At 44.9% G+C, this 21,966-nt stretch overlaps 2 protein-coding genes across 2 annotated transcripts; both read right to left on the reverse strand.

The window, feature by feature from the left end:
* Nucleotides 1–236: 236 nt before the first annotated feature.
* LOC146182531 (beta-galactosidase-like) lies at nucleotides 237–6,438 on the reverse strand. Its single transcript, XM_084576011.1, has 4 exons — nucleotides 4,975–6,438; nucleotides 1,897–2,082; nucleotides 1,594–1,683; nucleotides 237–433 (listed from the first exon to the last, which is right to left on the reverse strand). The coding sequence occupies exons 1-4, from the start codon at nucleotides 6,436–6,438 to the stop codon at nucleotides 284–286; spliced, it is 1,890 nt and encodes a 629-aa protein (XP_084432137.1). The 3' UTR covers nucleotides 237–283.
* A 3,443-nt stretch (nucleotides 6,439–9,881) lies between these two features.
* Nucleotides 9,882–20,434, reverse strand: LOC146182532 (beta-galactosidase-like). The gene is made up of 3 exons (XM_084576012.1): nucleotides 18,977–20,434; nucleotides 13,410–13,703; nucleotides 9,882–11,073 (listed from the first exon to the last, which is right to left on the reverse strand). The coding sequence occupies exons 1-3, from the start codon at nucleotides 20,432–20,434 to the stop codon at nucleotides 10,915–10,917; spliced, it is 1,911 nt and encodes a 636-aa protein (XP_084432138.1). The 3' UTR covers nucleotides 9,882–10,914.
* Nucleotides 20,435–21,966: the final 1,532 nt, after the last annotated feature.

The raw sequence follows: 21,966 nt of genomic DNA on the forward strand, positions 1-21,966 counted from the left end.
CTGCATATGCGCATGCGCAGTAAAATAGGGTAGCTTTCTTTCATTCCCTGTAGCTCGGGGAGAGCAGAGGAGGATAGGTGCGCAAGCGCTGCGTGCGGCTATGGGAGAAAGACAAATTACGATTACTAATGTCATATCCACCATTCTAGAATAAAACACACGGCCAAAATACGGTGCCTGCTTTCCTTTGCGATCTCTCAGTTCGTGCAAACTGCAATGCACACAGTAGCCCCGGCTATTAGTACGTCAATCACTGGTTTCCTGTGAAAAGGCACATGTGTTTCTAGTCTCCGGGCACAGGGCCATCGAGAACGGGCTTGTCCACAAAACTGACAGTCTGGTTCCCGGTTGGTGCAGTTTCCGTCTCGAAGATCAGGATCTCATTCTTGCGCGGATGCCGGCGCAGAAGTACACCTGGCACGTACAGCGTTACCTGTAAAGATTACAGACTTCAATTGAGATGAGCCTAACATAGTTACGTACAAAAAAAAAAAATGAAAGTTGACAGGACAGCAGGATAGGTTCCGGCATTTTTCCTATCCATTCCAGCTGAAGCCACAAGGCGATTTTGAGTGTTCTTTCAGGCAGCCGTGTGCCGTTTTCCACTATATTTGCGTGAAAATTGCGTAGATAGTATTGCATAATCTTATCTACTGCTGGTCGTATATTCGTGAATAGCATCACGCGGCTTATTCACCAGTGTAGTCTGCTTGGACCAAAACACACGTAACTGGAGTTAGAACACTTGATGTAACCTGAGAAACAGGTCACCGTTGTCTCGGTCACACTGAATGTGACGCTTGTGCATTGTGTGTCGTATTCTGAAAACGAGAAATTCTTAAACTATAGTAGGTTTCTAACGCGTAGGTGTAACCGCAGAATAAGCACGCGCACTGAAGATACTCCTCTAGAACTCACTGCGTCTGTTTTTTGTGGGCTTTTTTTTTTTTTTTTTTTTTTTTTTTCACTTTGCAGCGGAACCTACTTTTTCGTTTTATAAGCAAGTTACCCCACTTCGCGCGTTCCCTTAAGTATGGCGCATACTTTATGTCTAGAAAACCTAATTGTTTAAAACGCATTTGCTTTGACTTTCGACTTTTTAAATGTAGCTCATAATTATGATCACGAGTGTCGTCTTGCTACCAGCAGCCTTTCATTTCTTGAATTGATCAGTCCATCAGTTTCCTAAGACCAGATCCGGAAACCGCATTACTGGGAATTATATTTCCGTAAAAAATCAACGAAATGTTATCATCAAGACAAAAAAAAAATTACAGGGTTTTAACTGGTTAAACGGTCAAATATGCGCGAAAGCTTATGTGCACAATTGGAAGTTAACGGTGAAGACGGCATGCAATGTTCAGCGCGAGAGTGCGTTGGAGTACGCTTGCACGCTGGGCAATTGGCTGCGCTTTCAACGAGAATTTCCTAGGTTCGAGTCCATTCGGCTTCGATGTTACTTTTTCTTTTTGAGGTGCAAGCAAAATAAACGGACATACAAGCACAGAAAAGCACTCAGTGAAGCACTGACGTACATAGTACAACGTTCGCTTTGTAATTGAGGCTTAGCATCACGACTCTCCTTGAACTGACCTGTGGGCCAATGTTTGGCCAGTATCTGCCCACGTTGAAGCCGTTGATGAAAACGACGCCCTTGCCCCAACCCGTCATGTCCAGGAAAGAGTCGGCAATAGCGCGTTTTCCTCCTCGAGCTAAAAGCGCTCCTTTACAGCTGCTACTATTGCCATTATTGTCTTTAGTATCATTAATACTCTTACTGCCACTGCTGCTTCTACTTTTAACGTTATCATCATAGTCCTCCTCATGATCATGATCGTAATCGTCGTAGTCATCACATTCACCCCTCATTCTGCCCTTACTGCTACTCTTCGTAATATCCGGGGTTTTGGGCAGCGTGAATCGACCGTAAAAAAGGCCAGGAGCGGAGCAGGACTTTCCCGCTTTTGAGGCTCTCAAGGCAGCTGTCAGGTGTCTAATTGCTTGACTTTTGTTCAGCGGTAAAGGTTCCATTGTCCAGTCGGAGAGAGCGCGGCCATCTAGGTAGGCTGTCTGTGTGATCCCCTGCATTGGAAAGTAAACATCGTGGTTAGTCTTTACTGTTCGGAAGAAAGGAGAAACTGGACGAGAGAAACGTATCAACAAGATCCTCTGAGACGATTCTGGAGCTTCTAGTTACAAGTCGAGACAAATATGTTGCAGACTCAGCTTGTTACTTGTTGTCGCTTTGTACACCGGCTAATAAGCCTCACTAGCCACATTATGCGGAAATCTGACTGGCGGTGTTGTAATATTCGGCGATACACACAAAAATGTTGTGTCGACAACCCAGCAAGTGTCAACAGTTGTGTCAACAATCCACTGCAGCATGCACTGCAGATAAGCACGCAACGCAAAACATTTGCTCGTATAATGCACTAACTGTCCATGGGGCCTTAGATTTCCCGTTTTTCGTATCGAAATTATGACGCAGTCGTTTTTTATGCAGCGTTCAGGATGACGTCGTACCATCGTTTCCCATTTAGCATAACTCTACTAGTCAAGGTAGAGGTTAGTTAGCGACAGGGATTCAAACCAACGACATATATGTACCTCCAATTGTGTGCCTTAATCACCTCACTACACCACGTGACCTATCTCTGGGGCACCGTCAGCGGAGAAGGATGAGTGGGGAGGACGCCGTCAGTGAAGCATGTGAAGAGTACAGCAGAGTGTGGTCTTTGCGGCAGCACATCGCATAAACTGGGTGCCACGGAGAACTAGGGAAGAGAAAAGAACAAGGGAGACGGGTTAGGGAAGTTTGTGACCTGCAGGGGCCGCGTCAATTATGTCTAGGTTGTGAGCTTTCTATGGCCGCAAGAGACTGATAATTGCTTTTGCCAGCGTTATTTAGCCTGTTTGTAAAGAGAGGTGTCTCTTCAGAACCGAAGATTTATTCTTGAGTGTCAGATAAAATTAGCTGAGGCATGAGGCACACCAGAGACGTAGGGACGTGGAAACAAATTAGTCACGCTTTCTTAAACTGCCATTTTTCAAGTACTGTTGCGGACAGGTGAGGTATGCTCAGGAAAAAACGCGACTCTCCAAGCATAATGATAAGCGATATTTCAGCGATGTTCAGTAAGCCTTTCCTGCAAATTTTTTTTTCCATAGTTTCCATCGTTCGAATAATGTTTCCATAGCAACCACTAAAAGTGGTTGCTATGGAAACATTATTCGGTTAATTCAAAGTTTTCTCGTTTCCTTACTATGCTTTCTTTAGATACAGTTTCCACGAAGCCCTTTGGATGGTATTTTTTTCGATTGGCGTACTTTGTATTTGCAATTCAAAATGACGTGTAACTGCAGAGATTCCAAATGTGGAGCAGCAGCTTCTACGTCATGGCGTTGTCTTCATAATCGGGGCCGAACGATGTCCTGTTGGATGTCTGCCTCTTAGTGCAGTCACAGTCTGTGTGGACGTGCACGCAATCTCAGATCTGCACATAGTACGCAAACTGCCAGTTTCCCTAGCGTGATTCTTTGTCCCGGAAATCCCACCTTTGTCACGTTATGAGAAGATGATACCACACGAGCTATCATTATGTCACTTCGTACTGATGAGTCGATTACTTACCTATGTTGGCGACCAGGCCGAGAAGTGTCGAGAGGAAGCCCCAACTCTTACTCGATTCCTTTTCATAAAGTGTAGCCATATTTCCCTAGTTCCCCCCTACTCATAACGAGCCATATACTGATGGCGTCAAGCCTAAGAGAGACCCACCCTGAGCCAACTTTCTCTAAAACAGTTTTTTTTTTTTTTTGCATTATGTCAACTATTTGTTTTTCCCGCGAGCATCCGTGATTTCCGTTAATAATTTGTGCAATCTTAACTGAATGCATAAACAGGTCGCCTGCACTGTGGCTTTTGTATTTAAGGTCAGACGCGGCTGGGTTGTAAGGGTGGACACTCCACATCCACATTACCTGGCTTCGCAAGCATCAACTCATGATACCCCTCAAGTGGTACTCATAATACGGTGGATGGATAGCTGTACCGTCGTCCATAATTAATTTTAACCGTGATTTCGTTTAGACTCCCACTCATAGTTTTCTGCTAACATGCCCCCCCCCCCCCCCCCCCCCCCCCTCGGGATCTATATGCACAAACGCCATCTGTGAGAAGAAATTAAGACTAAAATGACCCGTTGGATTCAACTCACAATTAACTGAAATTAAATGTCTCGGCACTGAAGGGTGACGTTATTCAACAGTCGTCATAACCAAGTAAGAAGAAAAAAAATTAAGCAGTAACACAGCCACGTCCCCGGAAATATTTAACCTGAGAAAATGGACACTGACAGCTTTAGCGCATGGTATTGTTTAAGGTATACATAACTCATCTTACTAACTGAACGTGCGTTGAAAATAACTCACATCAACCGTTGTGTATAGATGAGACTTGACGCATGCGAAATTTTCGAAGGAGTAGTCTCTTTTTGTGCCTGCTCGTCACGCTTAAGTGTTCAATTTTACAAATAACAATTACGAAGGGATATAAAGCAGGGTACGAAATACAACACAATCTCATTCAGACAGCTGAACTTTGGAGACTGCTTCTGTGCTAACATTCGCGTCAGTACCGTTGTGTAAAAGAACCATTCATTAAACTGAAACTGATCTCAGTAGAAGAATCTGGTGTTTGACATGTTACCTAATAACGCTTGTAGGCATTCGCCGGGAAGTGTTGTTGACATCCCCAGCTCTCTACATTTTGACCGCTGTCTCAATTAATAAAGAACCCCTCGCTTTTGATGAGGCTCATGTGACCACGCAAATTCTCGCTTGAAAGTCCCTAGCTGCTTGAACTAAAGGTAGCAGTGAGCCTAGGCTGAACGAATTCAGTTTGTAACCCCCCCCCCACCCCCCACCCCCCTAATTCGCCTCGCCAGCCTGTAATCCATAAAAACTGCTTACCTTCGGGTCATGATTTCCAAGTCCATAGTTAATCCTCCCTGTGTTTTCGACGAGGATTTTGATGTCTTCCCCCGGCTGAACAACAACAGACACGTTGTACACGCCCCGGTCAGTGCTTAACACCGCCCTGCTTTGCTTTGTGAATACGTAGCCCCTGTTTTTTATTCCCGGTGCCAACAGCATTGCGGGACTGTGGGGTCGGAAAGACACTTTCGCTGTGTATAAAACATAGCCGTACGCATGACCAAGTTCTTCGAACGTCTTCGGTACACTGGACCTTACCGGCTTCATGTGTCCGAAGTGTCGCCAGAAGGCGAAACCGCTTTCCATGGACGCACACGATACAAGGCGCACATGACCAACCTTAAGCTTAGGAGCTGGAACCGGTAGAGTTACGTTCGGCAGTGGAAGGTAGCGTCCGATAACCTCTCTGACCATGAAATAGGCCTCCGTGGGGTCGCCCGCTTCCGATAGAAGGGCGGCATAGTCGTAGCTTGTCGGATGCGGTCTTGGATTGGCTCCGTTTGTAAACCCGAAATTTGTGCCACCGTGAAACATGTAGAAATTCACGGACGCATTTAGTTGTAGCACTCGGTCCAACGTGCGCGCTAACAAGCTCGGGTCGATTTTAAAGTGCTTATAACCCCAGTTGTCGAACCAACCGGAGTAGTACTCCGCAACAAGGAGAGGACCTCGCGGCATCGCCCTCCTGACGATTTCGAACTTGTCGTCAACGTTATCACGGCTACCGAAGTCTGCCGCGACCAGCGTGTCATTCACTTCATCGCAAGCGTAATGATTGTCCTCCACGAGATTCGTCCGAAACAGGACCACGTCTCGTCCAAAGTAGTGTTGTGTAATGTTTACCAGATGCTCCATGTATACCTTGTCGCAAACGCCGAGCTGCCCGTATTCATTCTCTACCTGAACCAGAATGATGGGACCGCCGTTCTTGTAGAGGTAGCGCCTGACCATGGGGAACAAGACACCGAACCACTTGTCTACTCTCGAGATGTACGAAGGGTCCGAAGACCTGTACTTCATGTTGGGGTTCAGCCTCAGGAGCCAATATGGTAACCCACCATTGTCCCGCTCGGCGCATATGTACGGACCAGGTCTGAATATCACGAGCAGCCCATACTTTTTGGCGGTGTCCAGGAAAGCCTTGAGGTTGCAGCCACCTTTGAAGTTGAACTGCCCGGGCTCCACTTCGTGACTGCTCCATTCCACATAAATTTCCACTGTGTTGAGGCCCGCCATAACCATCTTCTGCATGCGGTCCTTCCAGTAAGGTTTGAGGATGCGGAAGTAGTGCAGGGAACCGGAAACGATGCGGAAGGGTTTGCCATCCTTGAGGAAGCGGTTATTGTGGTAGTCTACGGAGAACGACCTCGATCGCGCCGCATCGTCGACTGGGAGCAGTAGGCCGACGAGAGTGAGCAGAAAAGGCGAAATGCGAATCATGGCTGGCGCATAGACTTCTCGACTACGCAACATCTGTTTCAACAGCTGTGCGCTTTAGGCTTGCCGACTACCCATCTCCGGTTTATGATGATGTGGCAGCGAATGGAAGATGCTACGCACGAACAACAAGCGCTCCAGAGAAAACGATTCAAGAGATTTTGAAGAGCCCCGCCGAGCACACCTGGCCTCTTACCGCCTTTGATACGTGTAGCGCCGTGCGGGTGTCTAAGCGAAAAAATGTTCACATAGAAAGACGCTTAGATGGTGCTTATTGTTCCCCCGTCGGGCTGTCAAATAAATAAGTGCTTTTGAGGATACTGCAGTAGCTAGCTGTGCTAAGGCTATAATATTGATTATTTTGCTTTTGACAGAGTACGTTTCCTCGCAGCAATTTGTCCTTGCTTGTCATTTCATATCTATAGCACGCAGTCAATGCGTCACTGCTTATTTACGTTGCCGCGTTTTACGCTGTATAATTAATAAAAGCGGATACCGTAATGTGGTAACTACGGCTTCAACCCGAAAATGCGGTATGATTGCGTTTATCTGATGCCTCTTCGAAACCGACTGAACGCTGGAGTGTCTGGAGCGTTGTAAATTACACGTTACGGGCACTAGCGAATATTAAGGAAGCTGAAGTCTACCAAACTTGATTACAGCACTAACACTGACCGAGATAATTCATCCTGCGAGCAGTGACTTGCATGTCGTCGTCCATCAACTGATACAGTTAAGCTGAGGCGATCTTTGGCGCGTGCACTTTTCTATCATTCGCTGCATTGGGGAAGAACACCCCGGCTGAACGTTGTTTTATAAGTTGGTCTTGCTACGCAGTACACGACAACTGTGCAAATGTTTCCTCGGGTTACATCTGCGACTGCTTATATCTAATTACCTTATTAAGCTTTCTTCTGTTCTAACATGCGTCGTGATGACCCCCCACATCCACATTATGCGACCCGTTTGACATTCGCTCGACTCAGTGGAGAGTAACTTGTTAGGTTTAGGCAATGTTACTAGTTGTTAAAGGTAAGGTATAGCAGCTTCTTGTACCGAACAGTGTTAAGTTGTCGGTTTCCCCTCTTGCTTAGCTACTTCTACGCAATATGACACTGCAACCTTCAACAAAATCTACCCTATCCAATGACAAAAATGTGGCTTGAACGAAGTCACAAATGACAGTGTTCAACACCGCACAGAATGTACAGTGCTGAGAAAAAAAATATCGCATGTTTTTTGTTTTTTTCTTGTTTTGTTTATTTTTTTTCGTATGAAATTCAAGATGTTTCTAAAATTAACAACCTACCCACTTGCCGCTTTTTAATCTATTTTCATGCAATGGCGAACTGTGCTTCAGCCAGGAGCCGCTCGGGCAGTAACTATCGCTTTCAAATACGTTTCCCGTCTTTGTCCTTTCATGGGCGTTTCTTATCGTGTTCATTTGTATTTATAATAGACTACTGTCAATTTCAAGGGACATATTTTGGGCGAAAAGTGTCTCTGCGTATTTTTATACGCAATGGGCTAGACGTGGAGTCACTGCGACTGCTCAAATTGCAAATATGCGCGCGGCCACAAGTCTCGGGTGAAACAGCATCAGTTTTCAGTTGTTGTTGTTGTTGTTGTTGTTTTTTTTTTTTTTTCAAAGTAACGTAATCGGCTGCTTTACAAGATTTGAGCGGATATACACTCAAATCAGATTTCGATTTCCAGGTTTCAATGATAAAAGCGATATCGACAAAGTAAGCTGTTGGGAAAGACTTCGTTCGTGTGACGACAGAAAACTTGTGATTCTGTCATCGGCTTTTACGAAGATTTTTCTCTGGCATAAAGCCCTAACCCCCCCCCCCCCGCCCCCCCCCCCCCCCCCATGGGCTGTAAGACGTCATGTGTCATGTCCTAAGTTAAACGACAGGAGCACAGTACAATACCTGGGAAAAGACTCGGGCTTCCTGGATGACTAGACAATTAATTATTTGGTCTGGATACGTAGCGAATGCAGTGACAAGCAAATTATTACCTGGTCTGGATAGATGGCAAATGGGAATTTGAAATTTCGTTAGACTTACCGTCTGGAAATGACTTTTCTCTTTATACTTTTCCCAGGCGCACCTAGTTATCAACATTTAACTTTAAACAATAGATTCGGGATCGTTACGGCACGGCCTAACTCTTCTTCCGTGAAGGCGGTCTGCTTCACTGAATTCAAGGCATAATGAATAAATGTTTATCAAGTAAATGTTGGAAAGATAAAGGTTCCGCAGAGATAGAAGAATCTGGATATTTGAAACTTTAGCAGAACGAATGCGCGAGGAATCAGCAACCAAATATAACACAGAAAGCCATATCGTAGCTACGGAAAGATACAAACGAACACGAAGCAATCCGACCTACATAGCGATGCACAAACGTTCAGTCTGGCAGTGCTTCGCTGGCATGGTCGGCTCGTAAAGCGCACTCACCAGAAAAGACGTCGGTACAACCCCTGCATACAATCAGTGTATATGGTACATCCTGAAGTAACCGGCTAGAGTTTAAGCTTGTGGAAATGTTTATGTGAAGTGCCCGAGCTGACCTGCTGAAATGATTTAAATATTAAAAAAAAATTGACAGTTTTCGTACATTGTCGGAGGGACGAAACAGCCACCAGCTCCGAGCGAAATTTCGAGCAGCTGCTGTAATAGCGAGAAAACAGACTAGACGTTTTGTGAAATTTCTCTGTATCTTCATATTCTAATTTGGACACATTAAATTAGATCATGCCGCTCGTTTAGAACTCACATCAACAGTACATTTCTAGTATTGAAACTATTCAAAATCGTGCCGCTAAATTTGTCTATGCCAATTTTTCATTATGCACTACGGTATCTGAATTAAAGAACTGTGCCGCGTATCCCTGCTAAAGCTCTATACAAAACTTAAGCCAGCTTAACTCTTTTTTATCAATTCTACTATTCCCTCCTATCAAGCACCTACCTCAAGGAAGACTTCTCATTTTCGACTCCTCATAAAAAGTGTCAACAGGTGTCATACCTTGTTCGAAAACAGATATTTGCACAGACTTTTTTTCATACAGACAGAAAACGGTTGGAACGGCCTTCCCAAAATCGCGGTAACCATTGAATATTTGACTAAATTCAAAGACACGCTGAAATATATTTACAGGCCTTATTTTCCGGTACGTATCTCCTGAAACATTGCTCTATTGTACTTTGCTTTTAGTTTCCAGTTTTTCTTTGTTTTGTAATGTGTTACCCAGTTTTCCATCCACTGTTCGTCGCCTGTTTATCTTTTTCTCTGTTATCGTTTTTGTAACCGTTGTAGCTATTCACCTAGGTAAAATTTCTATTTATAGCCTCTGTATAGGCATTGGGCAGAAAATACACCACTTTTTGTTGTTATCAATGCCCACCTCTTATAATTGCTTTTCGAGGGTCTTTGAGGTTAGAAAAAAAAAATGGAGATCTTTAGTTTAGCGCTACCGCTTACCGCTACCGTCTACCGCTACCGCGCGAGCACCAGTACGCATGCGCAGATCATCCCGAGGGCGACAGATGGCGCAACGTTCTTGTCAAATTCCGGCGGACTCCGGACGCAGGGACCAATCAGAGCGTGTTGTGCTGACGGCGCGCGGTACCTGTAGACGGCCGCGGTAAGCGGTAGCGGTGAACTAAATGTCTCTAATAAAATAAAATACACTTGCGTTGTCAAGCAGTAATCTAAATACCGATGACGTCACGCTATTCTCAAAAATATATTCTAAAACTGGTGCCCGTTTTGTAACAAAAACGCATAATATCGTCGATACCTCCACGCAGTGCAGAGAGTAGTACTTGGCTATATTTCCAATGGAAGAGAATTTCGGGTTAATCAGGTAATAAACTTTCGTTGCTATCTTGAAAATAAAAATAACTGCAACGTTGTTTTTTTTTTTTATCTTTGAGTGTGTTCGCAAGATTAGTTGGGGTAAACAAAATTATAGCCCGAAAACTGAAATCTCTTCATCGGCTTCGCTGATAAATTTACACATCCTGCGCGCCTGTATTATTGCCTTTCAGCTGATTAATATCGTTTCAGTGGTGTTAATTATGCAGGGTCAGAACTCTAAACTGCTGGTATATAACGCTGAGGCAAGGGAACGAAAATAGTTTTTTTGTGCACTCCTTTTAATTAATTTTGTTCAGGAAAGTTTCGCGTTTGCATCCTGCAACTACTCAGAGCAGGCTTCTGCAGGTTTCTTAATTCTTTCCTGGTGGCCTGCTTTCCCGGAAGGAATTTCTCGAAGAAACTTCCGCTCGGTGTCTCAGACTAGTTAGTAGCCATTCAACACGCACCAGTATAATTCTGTTAAACTTTAAAACCTGTTGATAACAGCTGAGTCTAATGGGGCTTTATGTGCAAAACTGAGTTTGCTATTATTTCACTGGATCCAACTGTATGTAGCTGCGCACAACTATTTGCCCCAACAGCGATGAACTAGTTTGTCAAACCGCTAGGCACAGGTCCGTCGATGTTGGGTGCGTCCACGAAGCTGACTGTTTGGTTCTCTCTTGGCGCGAACTCGGTCTCGAAGAGAAAGACGAAGTTCTCGTAAGGATACGGTTGAAGCACCACACCGGGAACGTACAAGGTCACCTGCGGAGATTGTGTTAAAACGCTGTGTTAAAGCGATTTGTAATAATGTGGTGCAGTAAAGTGTATATAATTAAACTTGATTCGTAGTTGCGACAGCAGGTGAGTTTGATTACAGTTTTTGTGGAGGCAAAGAAGGCAACCTCATTGCGAATATAGACAAAATAGTTCGAGCAGTTGAGGGTTGCTGCACTTATGTATACAGTAGCCGAAATAATCTGGGCGATATTGACGGAGGTAGGGATGCAGAGCGATTGATCATCCCGCCGGTAACAACACAGGGAATAAAAAAAAAAATAGTGGCGGGGATATGCTCGGAGTATATTCAACCCTTCTGCATAGCCGTCGTAAAATTGCGAAAAGCATTTCATTTAGCAGAAATCTGAGAAGTCCTGCAGACATTAGGAAGGGTGTGGAAGAGGCCTATTTAAAACACCTAAAAAATATCTCTGTATACCGGCTGCTCAGCTCCCTTAGTGTTCCATGAAGAAAGTAATAAAATCGCACAGGAATACTATACTAGGCAAGGACACACGCACGATTTCTGCGATACAGTTAACTGCGCGTTTATGAAGAATATTCAGAGGCCTGGATGAAGAATAATTTGGAGATGAAAGGCACTCAAGAATACCTCATCTGCAATTCGCTTATGACATTGTCCTTCTAAGTAACTGAAAAACCAATTGTAAAACCGTGGTCAAAGGCCTAGACTTGCAAAATAGAATGGTGGGTATGAAATTATTATGCAGAAAACTAAAATAACTTTAAATGTGCAGGAACAGTACCGTTTACGATACGTATACAAGGCGTTGGAAATGATTAGGGCAATTAGTGCGCGCAGATCCAGAACATTTGAGAAAGACAACTAGACGGATAAGAATGGGATGGAGTGCATTTCAAAATCATACTTTCGGGTTATGAATGGCACAGTCTCAGTAGTCCTCAAAATAAAAGTGTGTAACAGCTGTATCTTACCAGTACTCACCCATGGGGCAATTACGCAGTGAGCGATAGAAAGGAAAACGATAGGTGGTACGCCAAAGTCAGAAAAAAAGCAAAATGGGTCAAGGAACAAGCGCGAGTTAATAACATCCCAGTCAATATTAAGAAGAAACTTGCGAGGGCAGGGCATGTAATGAGAAGGGACGATATCCGATGGTCGTGTAGGGCAACTCAGTATATTCAAGGAGAAGGTGTACGTCGCTGGCATGAGGTTGGGGAGAACAAAAGAAAAATAGCTCGGAGACATAGTATCACTAGATAAGAATGCAGCGACAGAACAGCAACTAAACAGTACACGGAAAAACAGAACAACTCATAGCAGTATACGACGCAGTGTTGATTCAAGGGGTCGTATATAGCGGAACAAGTGGATGCATATATGCTCTCCTCGCTTGCATGACTTTTAATTATGCAGTTTTTCTGCATTGCGCCATCAAAATTTGTGAAAGCGATAAATGAATTCCTTCGGAACATCTTACTGCTTTTAATTTTAAGCTTGTGCTTCTCTAAGTCACCTGACCGAGCAAAGTTTGATGAACTAATTTTCATTGAGATGACTGCGCAAATCCTTGCTTATTCGTCGAGTATCTCGAGTCACTGTGAAGTCTGATGCCGGCACATGAACACGCGATTGGAAGGTTGCGCAGCCGTATTTTATACAATAATAAAAAAAAAAACAAGTAAATGTCAGAGAAATTGTGCTCTGTTAAGTATTGTGCCTCACAGCCTAACCTAACTCGACGTATAAACCTCTAACCAAACAGTGCCGCTGCCGTAAGAGTTGTGCTTACCTTTTTTGGTTATCACTATGATAGTTTTTCACTTTGATAGCATCAGCGTGTCGTTACTATCAATAAAACGGGATTTTCAAGTCCCGCAAAGGCTTACAGTCCAGGGACGCGGTGAAGTTGTCTGGTCGACTTTCAAAAGACACACGGCATATCATTGCATATTTTATAAATTTCTTCCTTGAACACAGCGCTAAACAGACACGGACACATCGAGACAAACAAATAGCGCCCGTCCTGTGCGTCTCGCTGTGTCCGTGTCTGTTTAGCGCTATGTGGCGAGTGAACCATCACCAACTCGCCCAAGCTTCCGTTCTACCTTGAACGTTTTCTTCGAACAGAAAAGTGACAGTTCTCTTTTGATTCATATCTTGTTCGCTTGCTTCGGTTTTGGTTTCTCTTTGTTTACTTTCTTTCCGGTCTCGGTTTTTGTTTTTGTTACCTGTTCTTTGGCATGGACATGAGAGAAATCATTCTTTCACTTCACCCGTGCATTTCGCTCAATCTCACCCGGCCAGTAACCGTGTGTACACACCGCTTTGACTTTACCTGTGGCCCGATGCTGGGCCAGTATCTTCCCAAGTTGAAGTTGTTGACGAATACGACTCCCTTGCCCCACCCCGTGGGATCCAAGAATGTGTCCAGGGGCCTCTGCCCTTCGGGCAGCACGAAGGTGCCGACAAACAACCCCGGAGGTGTGCAGTACTGATCCGCGTTCGAGGCACCGAGAGTGCCGACCAGGTCACTGACGGCAGGTGTAAGGGGTCCATTGCCGAAAGGAAGCAGTTCCATCGTCAAGCCAGTGAGGATGTGATCGTCCAGAGTGACGTCCGAAACGATTCCCTGCAAATAGAACACCGGCGGTGTGTTGCTTTCACTTTTTCTGCTTATGTATTTGCACTAATTTCATGATTTCGGTACTCGTTGCCAAGCTGCATTCATAGCATTCTTAATTGTTGTGATGCATAGTCGACGATCGCTCAAGTGATTGTGACAGAGACCATAACACTGTACAGATAAAGAGGCCACATATGTTTAGGTGGTGGCGCATTGAAAAAATAAAGATAGAAAAGTTGCGGAGAAGACTTGAGCTCCGCACAGGTAAGAGTATACGATAGATATATAGTATTAAAGGTTCCTGTCAGTGGCTCAGCCTTGCGGTCTCGCAGTCGCGTGCGTGTAGTCTGCTCATTTAATTACCAGACATGTCAGTAGCCGAATTACTTGAATGAAATTACTGTAATTTAATTCTTTCCTAGTAATTTGCAATGCAATGAATTCAAAAGGTTTGAGTAATTTATAATTTACTTTCGGGTACTAATTTCACAGCAAAATAATTAATTTCTCTCGAAATTACAGTTTCTGAAGTGCACCACTGCTCCTTCAAGTGACAACACTGCGTGCGACTCGCATCGTTCCGCGAAACCAGAAAGGACATTCACAGAACCAGGGCCACCCTAAACGATGGCGACAATACCTTGTGCAGTCGAGTCACTTCGGGTATCTATAGCCGGTAGTGGCAACCACTTTCCAAGCAGCAAGATTTGGGGTGTCAAGGGGCCAGCCAAGAGACAGATGGCGGAAGACGGAGTTGCAAACTGATCGGGAGCGTCCAATAACAAACCCTATTGCGTCGGATGGGGCCTAGTTTCGCTCATCGCCATGAAGCGACAGAGGGTGGGTACAGCAATGTCCATAGAGTGAACATCACCGAGTGGAAGGTACCGTGGTCGATTCCTGGCACCACGAAAGCATAAATTCCGACAGCACTGTGGAATCTACACTGCAGAAATTTGAAAACCTAAGCGTTGCTGGTGCACACGGTGCATCACGTTTACTCTCATTAAAATTATAAACTAAATGCGCCGTCATTACATCGCTACTGTCATCATTGTCATTATCACTAATTACAGCGTCAGTTTCATCGCTACTGTCATCCTTACTGTAGACAAGCAGACATATGATATAGTTTCCACGATCCTGGGCGTGAGAAATTCGTTGTCATAGGAGGAATTCTGATATTATCTCGCGTTCCACACCCCTAGTGACCCCTTTATCAGAAGATTATTGTTCTGTAATTAATAGCTCCTTCACGCAGCAGGAGGTAGAAGTGGCAATTGATCAGTTACCTCTGTCAAAAACGCCTGGTCTTGATGGCATTTTCTGTTAATTTTACAAAGCTTTTAAAACTGTTCTTGCCCCTATCTTGCTGTATGTATTTGCAATGAGTTTTGATGTAGAGGCCCTTCCCGAGACTTTTACAAAATGTCTAACAGTTTTAATTCCAAAGAGTACTGACGAAAAATTACGCTCAGTGGAAGGCTATAGACCAATAACATTGACAAATGTGGATTACAAGATTTTCGCCAAAATTTTATCAAATCGCCTACAGTTCGCAATGTCGGTTCTCATTGGCCAGACGTACGACTTCAGGGTCCGTACCATTCAAAGTAATGTATGTACACATTGCCCGCACAATCCTCGAATCGTGCTCCTGCTCTCATGATCAGGTTGCTTTACTTCAGGTCGACCTCGCAAAAGCATTTGATCGAGTTCGACATTCATTCTTGTTTTCTCTACTGGAGCGAGCGGATGTTGGTTCTGTAGGACTAAAGGGGATGCAACTTTGCTATAGGAATTGTTTGACTCGCCTGATTGTAAATGGCCACCTCTCAAGCCCCGTACCAATCAACTCTTCTGTGAAGCAATGCTGTACGATGTCTCCGCTGATTTTTTCCCTTTACCTGCAGCAACTTTTTTTAGTGTTTTACGTAGTATCCATGACTTCCCTCTCCTTGGAAATGAGGTTAAAGAGTTCTTCTTCTACAGGTTAAAGTGCTTGCATATGCGGATGATCTCGCGTTTTTCTGTACTGACAAACCAAGCATTAAACAAGTTATATCCACCATAGAACAATTTGGCATCGTTTCTGGTGATCAGGGACTCACTCCAAGAGTTCTAGCCTTTGGTTTGGTTAATGGGGCTCAACACCGCCCCTATATGCCTGAGTGGAATGGTCATGTGTGTCCCCTAAATATCTGGGCGTTCCACTGCATGCAATTAGGTCAAACGTACATTACTGGAAAGAGCGAGTTCCAGTCGTCCAGCGTTATGCTAATACGTTTGTCTCCCACCTGCTTTCAATCTTCGGTCGGGCTCAGGCCTGCAACATGTTTCTAGCGACAAAAATTTATTACGTGCTTCGGGTCCTCCACTGTGCTAGGCATTACATCCAGTGTTTTCACCGAATATTTGCGACGTTTATTTCGTCAACAAATTTTGAACCGATTCGACGTGATAACCTATTCAGGCCTGTTTGGGCAGGGGGGCTCGGCTTAGTGCACCTGTATGTGAGGCAGTTAGTTGTCCGTTTCTTCTCCTTTCGTGATTGTTGACATCCGATTATTTGACCATTCCTGCAAGTTAATTTCATGAATTTAATTGCTTCCCAACTTAGTGTTTTTTTTTTTGTTTTTTTTTTTTCAGATTTTACTGACCGCCCACATTTACTAGGACTCATGCAGGAAGTTTACGCTTCGGTGCTGTTTTTGACAGCATAGTTCTCGAATGAGTACTTATATTCTGTTTCGTGCAAGAGTCTATACAAGGAACCGATAACAATGCTTTTTCCACCACTATTGTACCATTCTTTGTACTTTGGTCTTAAGTGTCATGAAGGTGCATAAAATGCCGATTTCTCCTTGCGCGAAAACATTTTTACCGAAGCTCTACCTGTTAACACATGGCTCTATAGGAAAAATATTTATGTATCTTCTGTAAACTGCCGTCTGTGTGATGCGCCTGAAACAATTGAGCACTGTTTCATTATTTGAAAAGTCTCTTTTGGAACATCATTGCAAAGAACTCGAAAGAAAGCAAGGACGCAATTCTCTTTTGTAACGTGCTGCAAAGAACTCGAAAGAAAGACTTTGTTCTAAATTCGTACAGTGTGCGGTATCTTTCCTTTACACAATCTCATTACGAACTGTATGACATCTCTTTCCTTATTGGACTTCATAGCTTGTGGAAGACACGCATGTTGGATCGCAATACTAAACCTGTTGTTCCACCTAGAATCAATTTTAGCAAAATGATGCTGCAGCTGAAGGTCATTTATGAAGAAAATGATTTTCTACCTGTCTGATTTCCGCTTTTGTTAGGGTGTTTATCTTTGGCTGCCTTTTAGTTGTGTTTTCTGTTGTGCAGCTCAGCAGCCGCTGAGTGCTTTGAAAATAGTCTGTGTACATAGCCCTTTCTGTACATAACTGCGTGTAATAAACACCGTCTGAAAAAAAAAAATTCCCGGCCGTGGCGTCGTTGGTTAAAGCACTCGGCTGGAACGATGGAGGTTCGATTCCCGGTAGAGACAGGCTTTTTATTTTTCTGATGGCGTCACCATGACGTTACTTTATGACGGCTATATTTCGACCTGACAGACGCCGACAGTATGAGCCATTAAAGGCTTTCTCCTCAATAAACTGCTTTGGGGGCTTCAAACAACGGGGACAGCCCCGGGCCAGCAAAGCTGACTTCGCCACTTGATTTTGCATAAAACACACTGAAAATAACCAGTCTGCGGCTATGCTTATGTTTTCGTCATTCTGTTGCCGTTGCCTTATCTTTGCAATGGGGCCTGCTTCATAGGAAAGAGGAAAGGAATATATTTGTCTGGGACGGAATTTGGCAGGAGGACAGGTAAATGTGTGTGTCGCGTCTTCACATATAGAATATTTTGTTTGCGTCGTTTACCTAGTTCTTTTGCACGGATGAAAACCAGATAGTAATTAAATACCAACTGCATTACTCTGCAGAATTTTATTGTAATGTAATATCATTACATTTTGGTAGCAATAATTAGCAGTGTAATTAATTTATATTCTCGCGATTTCCCAGAAAGTAATTAGTAATGCAAATCCTTTCAAAAGTAATTTGTTTGTATATGCTATACCAATGCTCTAACACCTCACATGTGCCTATTAGCATACACTCTCAAGCTAACGCATTATCCAGCTGCCGATAAAAGGCTACCTTCTTACCTCTAGGAGTATCCGGCTCAGCATCCAAAAGCTCTAAATTCGTACCCCATTTCAAATGAGCAATCCGAGTCGACAGCGCCTCTCAACTCTGCGATATCATTTGTTTTCAGTACGTAATTAATATCCTGAAGAACGGCTCCTATCGTTAAATCTGACAAGAGCCCGCGAAACAAAAAGCTCCTACAAAGCTAATGAAACCAAGGCAATTAATATTGCGACCTAAGCGAATAGCACACAGATGTAAACAAGGAAGTCTTGATACAACATCCGTGCTCTGGGACCTGTTTCTATATATTCACTGATGGATTGTTTATACGTCCGAATAAAAATCTTCTTCAACTCTGCCCAGAATTAGGCACCTGAAGAAACCAGGCATATATGCAAACAGATTACGTTAAATTATTCTTACTACGTTTATTAAACCTGAAATACTTTCAGCGCCAGTTGGCGGTGCGACGTCGGTGAGAGCATGGAGGCGAACTGAAAGCGATCCTAAGCCTTGAACTAACGTTCACGGGTGTCTGATCGCGCTGCCACTGCAACAGTGAATCCATCAACAAGTGTCTTCCGCACACTCGTTTCTTGGCGCACAACTGAAAAATAGCCAAGTTATCTAACTCCTCGGCAGACGTCTCAAACGTCCTGTGAGAAGAGACACGCTGTCCGCACGGACGCTGAACCAGACCAGCAATGCTCTATATCCAAACAGATGCAAAGCTAAACGCGCCCCGTAAAATGCTGCTATCTCTTCAACTGCCTACTCATTCGTGCTGAAATTCGGCACCCAGATATCATACTACCGTTTTATCGTATTTAATGCAAGCTTTAATGCTTCTCTGAATCCGCAAAGATTAATTGAGAATCGGTGCCGTCGCCGATTCTAATCAATAAATGAAATGAAAATAAAATGCATGTAAAGCGCAACTTCACGGCAACGATCGTCTTCCCCTTGTTAAAGCGAAGGCCTACAATGGACTGAAGAAATGCTTTAAGACAACCTTGTGAAGTTTATCTCAATTCCTCTCAAAAATTAATCAGTCCTATAAATGCAAGTAAAGGTCATGCTGCCTATTTGCTCACCTTTGGGTCCTGGTTTCTCTCACCGACATTGACCCGGCCAGTGTTCTCCACGAGAATGGTAACATTCTCTCCCTGCGTCACAACAACTGGCACCTTGTACGCGAGGTGTTCACTGGAAAGCACAGCCCTCGTCTGCGGCGTGAATACGTAGCCCCTGTCTTTGATTCCCGGCACCGCAAGGATCGCGGGACTGGCTGGTCTGAACGGTATCCTTGTCGTGTACAGCACATAGCCGAAAGCATGGCCCAACTCTTCGAACGACAGTGGCCGCTGGGACGACACCGCATTTATGCAGCCGTGCTGGCGACAATAAGCACGCATATCATCGAGCGTCATACATGCATTGAGCTTCGTGGAACCGAGCTTAAGCTTGGGCGCTGGAACCGGAAGTGTTCCGTTGGGCAGAGGAAAATAGCTTCCCACTATATCCCTGATCTTGAAGTACGTGTCTGTGGGATCGCCCGCCTCCGTCAGCGGCGCTCCGTAGTCGTAGCTTGTAATCTGCGGAGGAGGATTGGCTCCATTTGTGAACCCAAAGTTCGTGCCGCCGTGGAACATGTAAAAGTTGACTGACGCGTTACGCTGTAAAATCTTCTCGAAGGTCCTCAATACTAGATTCTGGTCAACCTTAGAGTGTGGGTCTCCCCACTTGTCCAGCCAGCCGGGATAGTACTCGGTAACGACGAGGGGCCCCTGCTTCATAGCCCTTCTCATGATCGAGAACATAGCATCCACGTCTGCACCTGAACCGAAATCGGCTGTTACCAACGTGCCGTTGACATAGTCGCACTTGTATGCGGCATCACTGGGCGCGTCCGTCCAGAAAAGAACAACATCATGTCCAAGATAGTGTTGCATTACGTTGACTAGATGCTGCATGTAAACTTTGTCGCAGTCAATGTACTCTCCGTACTCATTTTCGACCTGTACAGTGATGATGGGACCGCCATTCTTGTATAGGTAGGGCTCGACCATCGGCAGTAACACGCTGAACCACTTGTCCACTCTCGAGATGTAAGAAGGGTCCGAAGACCTGTACTTCATGCTGGGGTTTAACCTCAGGAGCCAATAGGGCAACCCACCGTTGTCTCGCTCGGCGCATATATATGGACCGGGCCTGAACACCACGAGCAATCCGACTTCCTTGGCGGTGTCTAGGAAAGCCTTGAGATCGTAGTCGCCATCGAAATAGAACTTATCAGGCTCCGTTTCATGGCCGCTCCACTCTACGTAAGTCTGCAGAGCGTTGAGGCCAGCTAACCTCATCTTCTGCATGCGATCTTTCCAGTACTGCCTGGGTACGCGGAAGTAGTGCAGAGAACCGGAAATGTAGCGGAAGGGTTCGCCATCCTTGAGGAAGACGTTGTTGTTGTAGTCAACTACGAATGATCGGCTGCTAGAAACGTTGGTCCACGCTAATAGGGCCACGAGCGAAGAGAGAAGAGAAAAGGGAGCCATGTCAGCGATGAGCTGTCGCCAACTGCCGCTTGTGCGGGCAACGCGGGTCGGTTATCTGAGCCTTATCAAGCGGCGTTTCTTTTGCTTATCACTAGTCAAGGGCCGGCCAAGCCGTAGTTATGGTGGCGGCGAAGGATAAGCTCAAGTATTTTCAAGAACGACTGCAGCATAGCTACGGAGTAGGAAGCATAACACTCATGCAATGAAACTACTAAACTTTCAGTTCGAACAGTTTGCGTCCATTAAAGATTACACAGAGAACTATGGGACGAGAGATGGTAAATGTAAATTTAATGGCGATTTCCACTGGTCGATCGGAGCTGGGCGCCCGAGCCGACCTAAAGCGCTACAGAGCGAATCAGCCTTGGTCGACCAGCGGAACGTGTAGAGCGCGCGGCGGAAGTAAAGCTGAGCCGGTTTCGAAAGTTGTAGCCGCATCCCAGCGCCAAAATGTTTGCGGTTGATAAATAGGCAGGAGTGCGGCCCTCAACAACTTGCTTTCTCATTTTTTTAACGCTGCAGACGTTTTTCGATAGACGCACTTCGACATATTCGCGAAAAAAACGGTGACATCCAGTGTCCTCTGCCGTTGTCGCTGAAACGGTCAAAAACAGCCAAAAGAATCCAGCAGCATCCGGAAGTGACCGCGTCAGCCACTAGGACTTCCGGCGAGATCCGACTTCGGTCGGCGGATCGAGCTGGAGCGTCCCGAGCTGCCCCAAACGACCAGCGGAATACGCGCAACCTATCTTGGTCGACCAGTGGACATCGAAATCGTCGTCCCGGAGCAAGAAAACGTGCTCCGTACCGACCAGTGGAAATCGCCATAAGAGAGAGATAGCAAGCGTTTTGAATTGGTCAGGAAACAAACATCAGGTAATGATGTCCTACTGGGAATCAAAAAGAAATGGCCATTAGCATGTCATTTAATCGAAGGCAAGAGAACCGTTGGTGAGGCACTGGATTTCATGGGAAGGCAGGGGGCGAAAGAAAGGTAATAAATTGGTAGGTTAGAGGAGGAAGTCTGCGGGCATCAAATGGGTGCGGCCGGCCCAGGACCGTGTCACTTGCAAGAATTACCAGATACATTTGGCTTACGGTGGGTATAGTGAGGATAGTGCTGATGATGACGATGATGATGGTGATGATTATACAAGACAAAAATAAAAGGGCTTGTCTTATGATCAGTAATAATGTCCCTCATTCTGCGTCTGAAGCACAATGTTTTATTCAAAGCGCTATACGAAATTTTGTACCTTAATTGCAAAGTACTCATAGCGATATCTGTTTCTGGCAGCATTGGCATTGGCTGCACGAGTTTGCACGTCTTAATGTTAGCCTTCCGGCAACAGTACCGGCATTTACAGAACATGAAACAAAGTTGCTTTTCGCAGTATGTAATGGCGCTCGCGGTAAAGTATAAAGTTTACTTTTCGGTCTCAAAATATGTGAGTTGCGAAGTTTTATTGCGAAAGCAATACTGCTCGCAGTTTGAGCCGTCAGCGTGGCCCGGCGGTGACCACCATTGACCT

Source organism: Amblyomma maculatum, chromosome 8, assembly GCF_055883805.1.
Source record: "Amblyomma maculatum isolate TAMU_Amacu chromosome 8, ASM5588380v1, whole genome shotgun sequence".
NCBI classification, from domain to species: Eukaryota; Metazoa; Arthropoda; class Arachnida; order Ixodida; family Ixodidae; genus Amblyomma; species Amblyomma maculatum.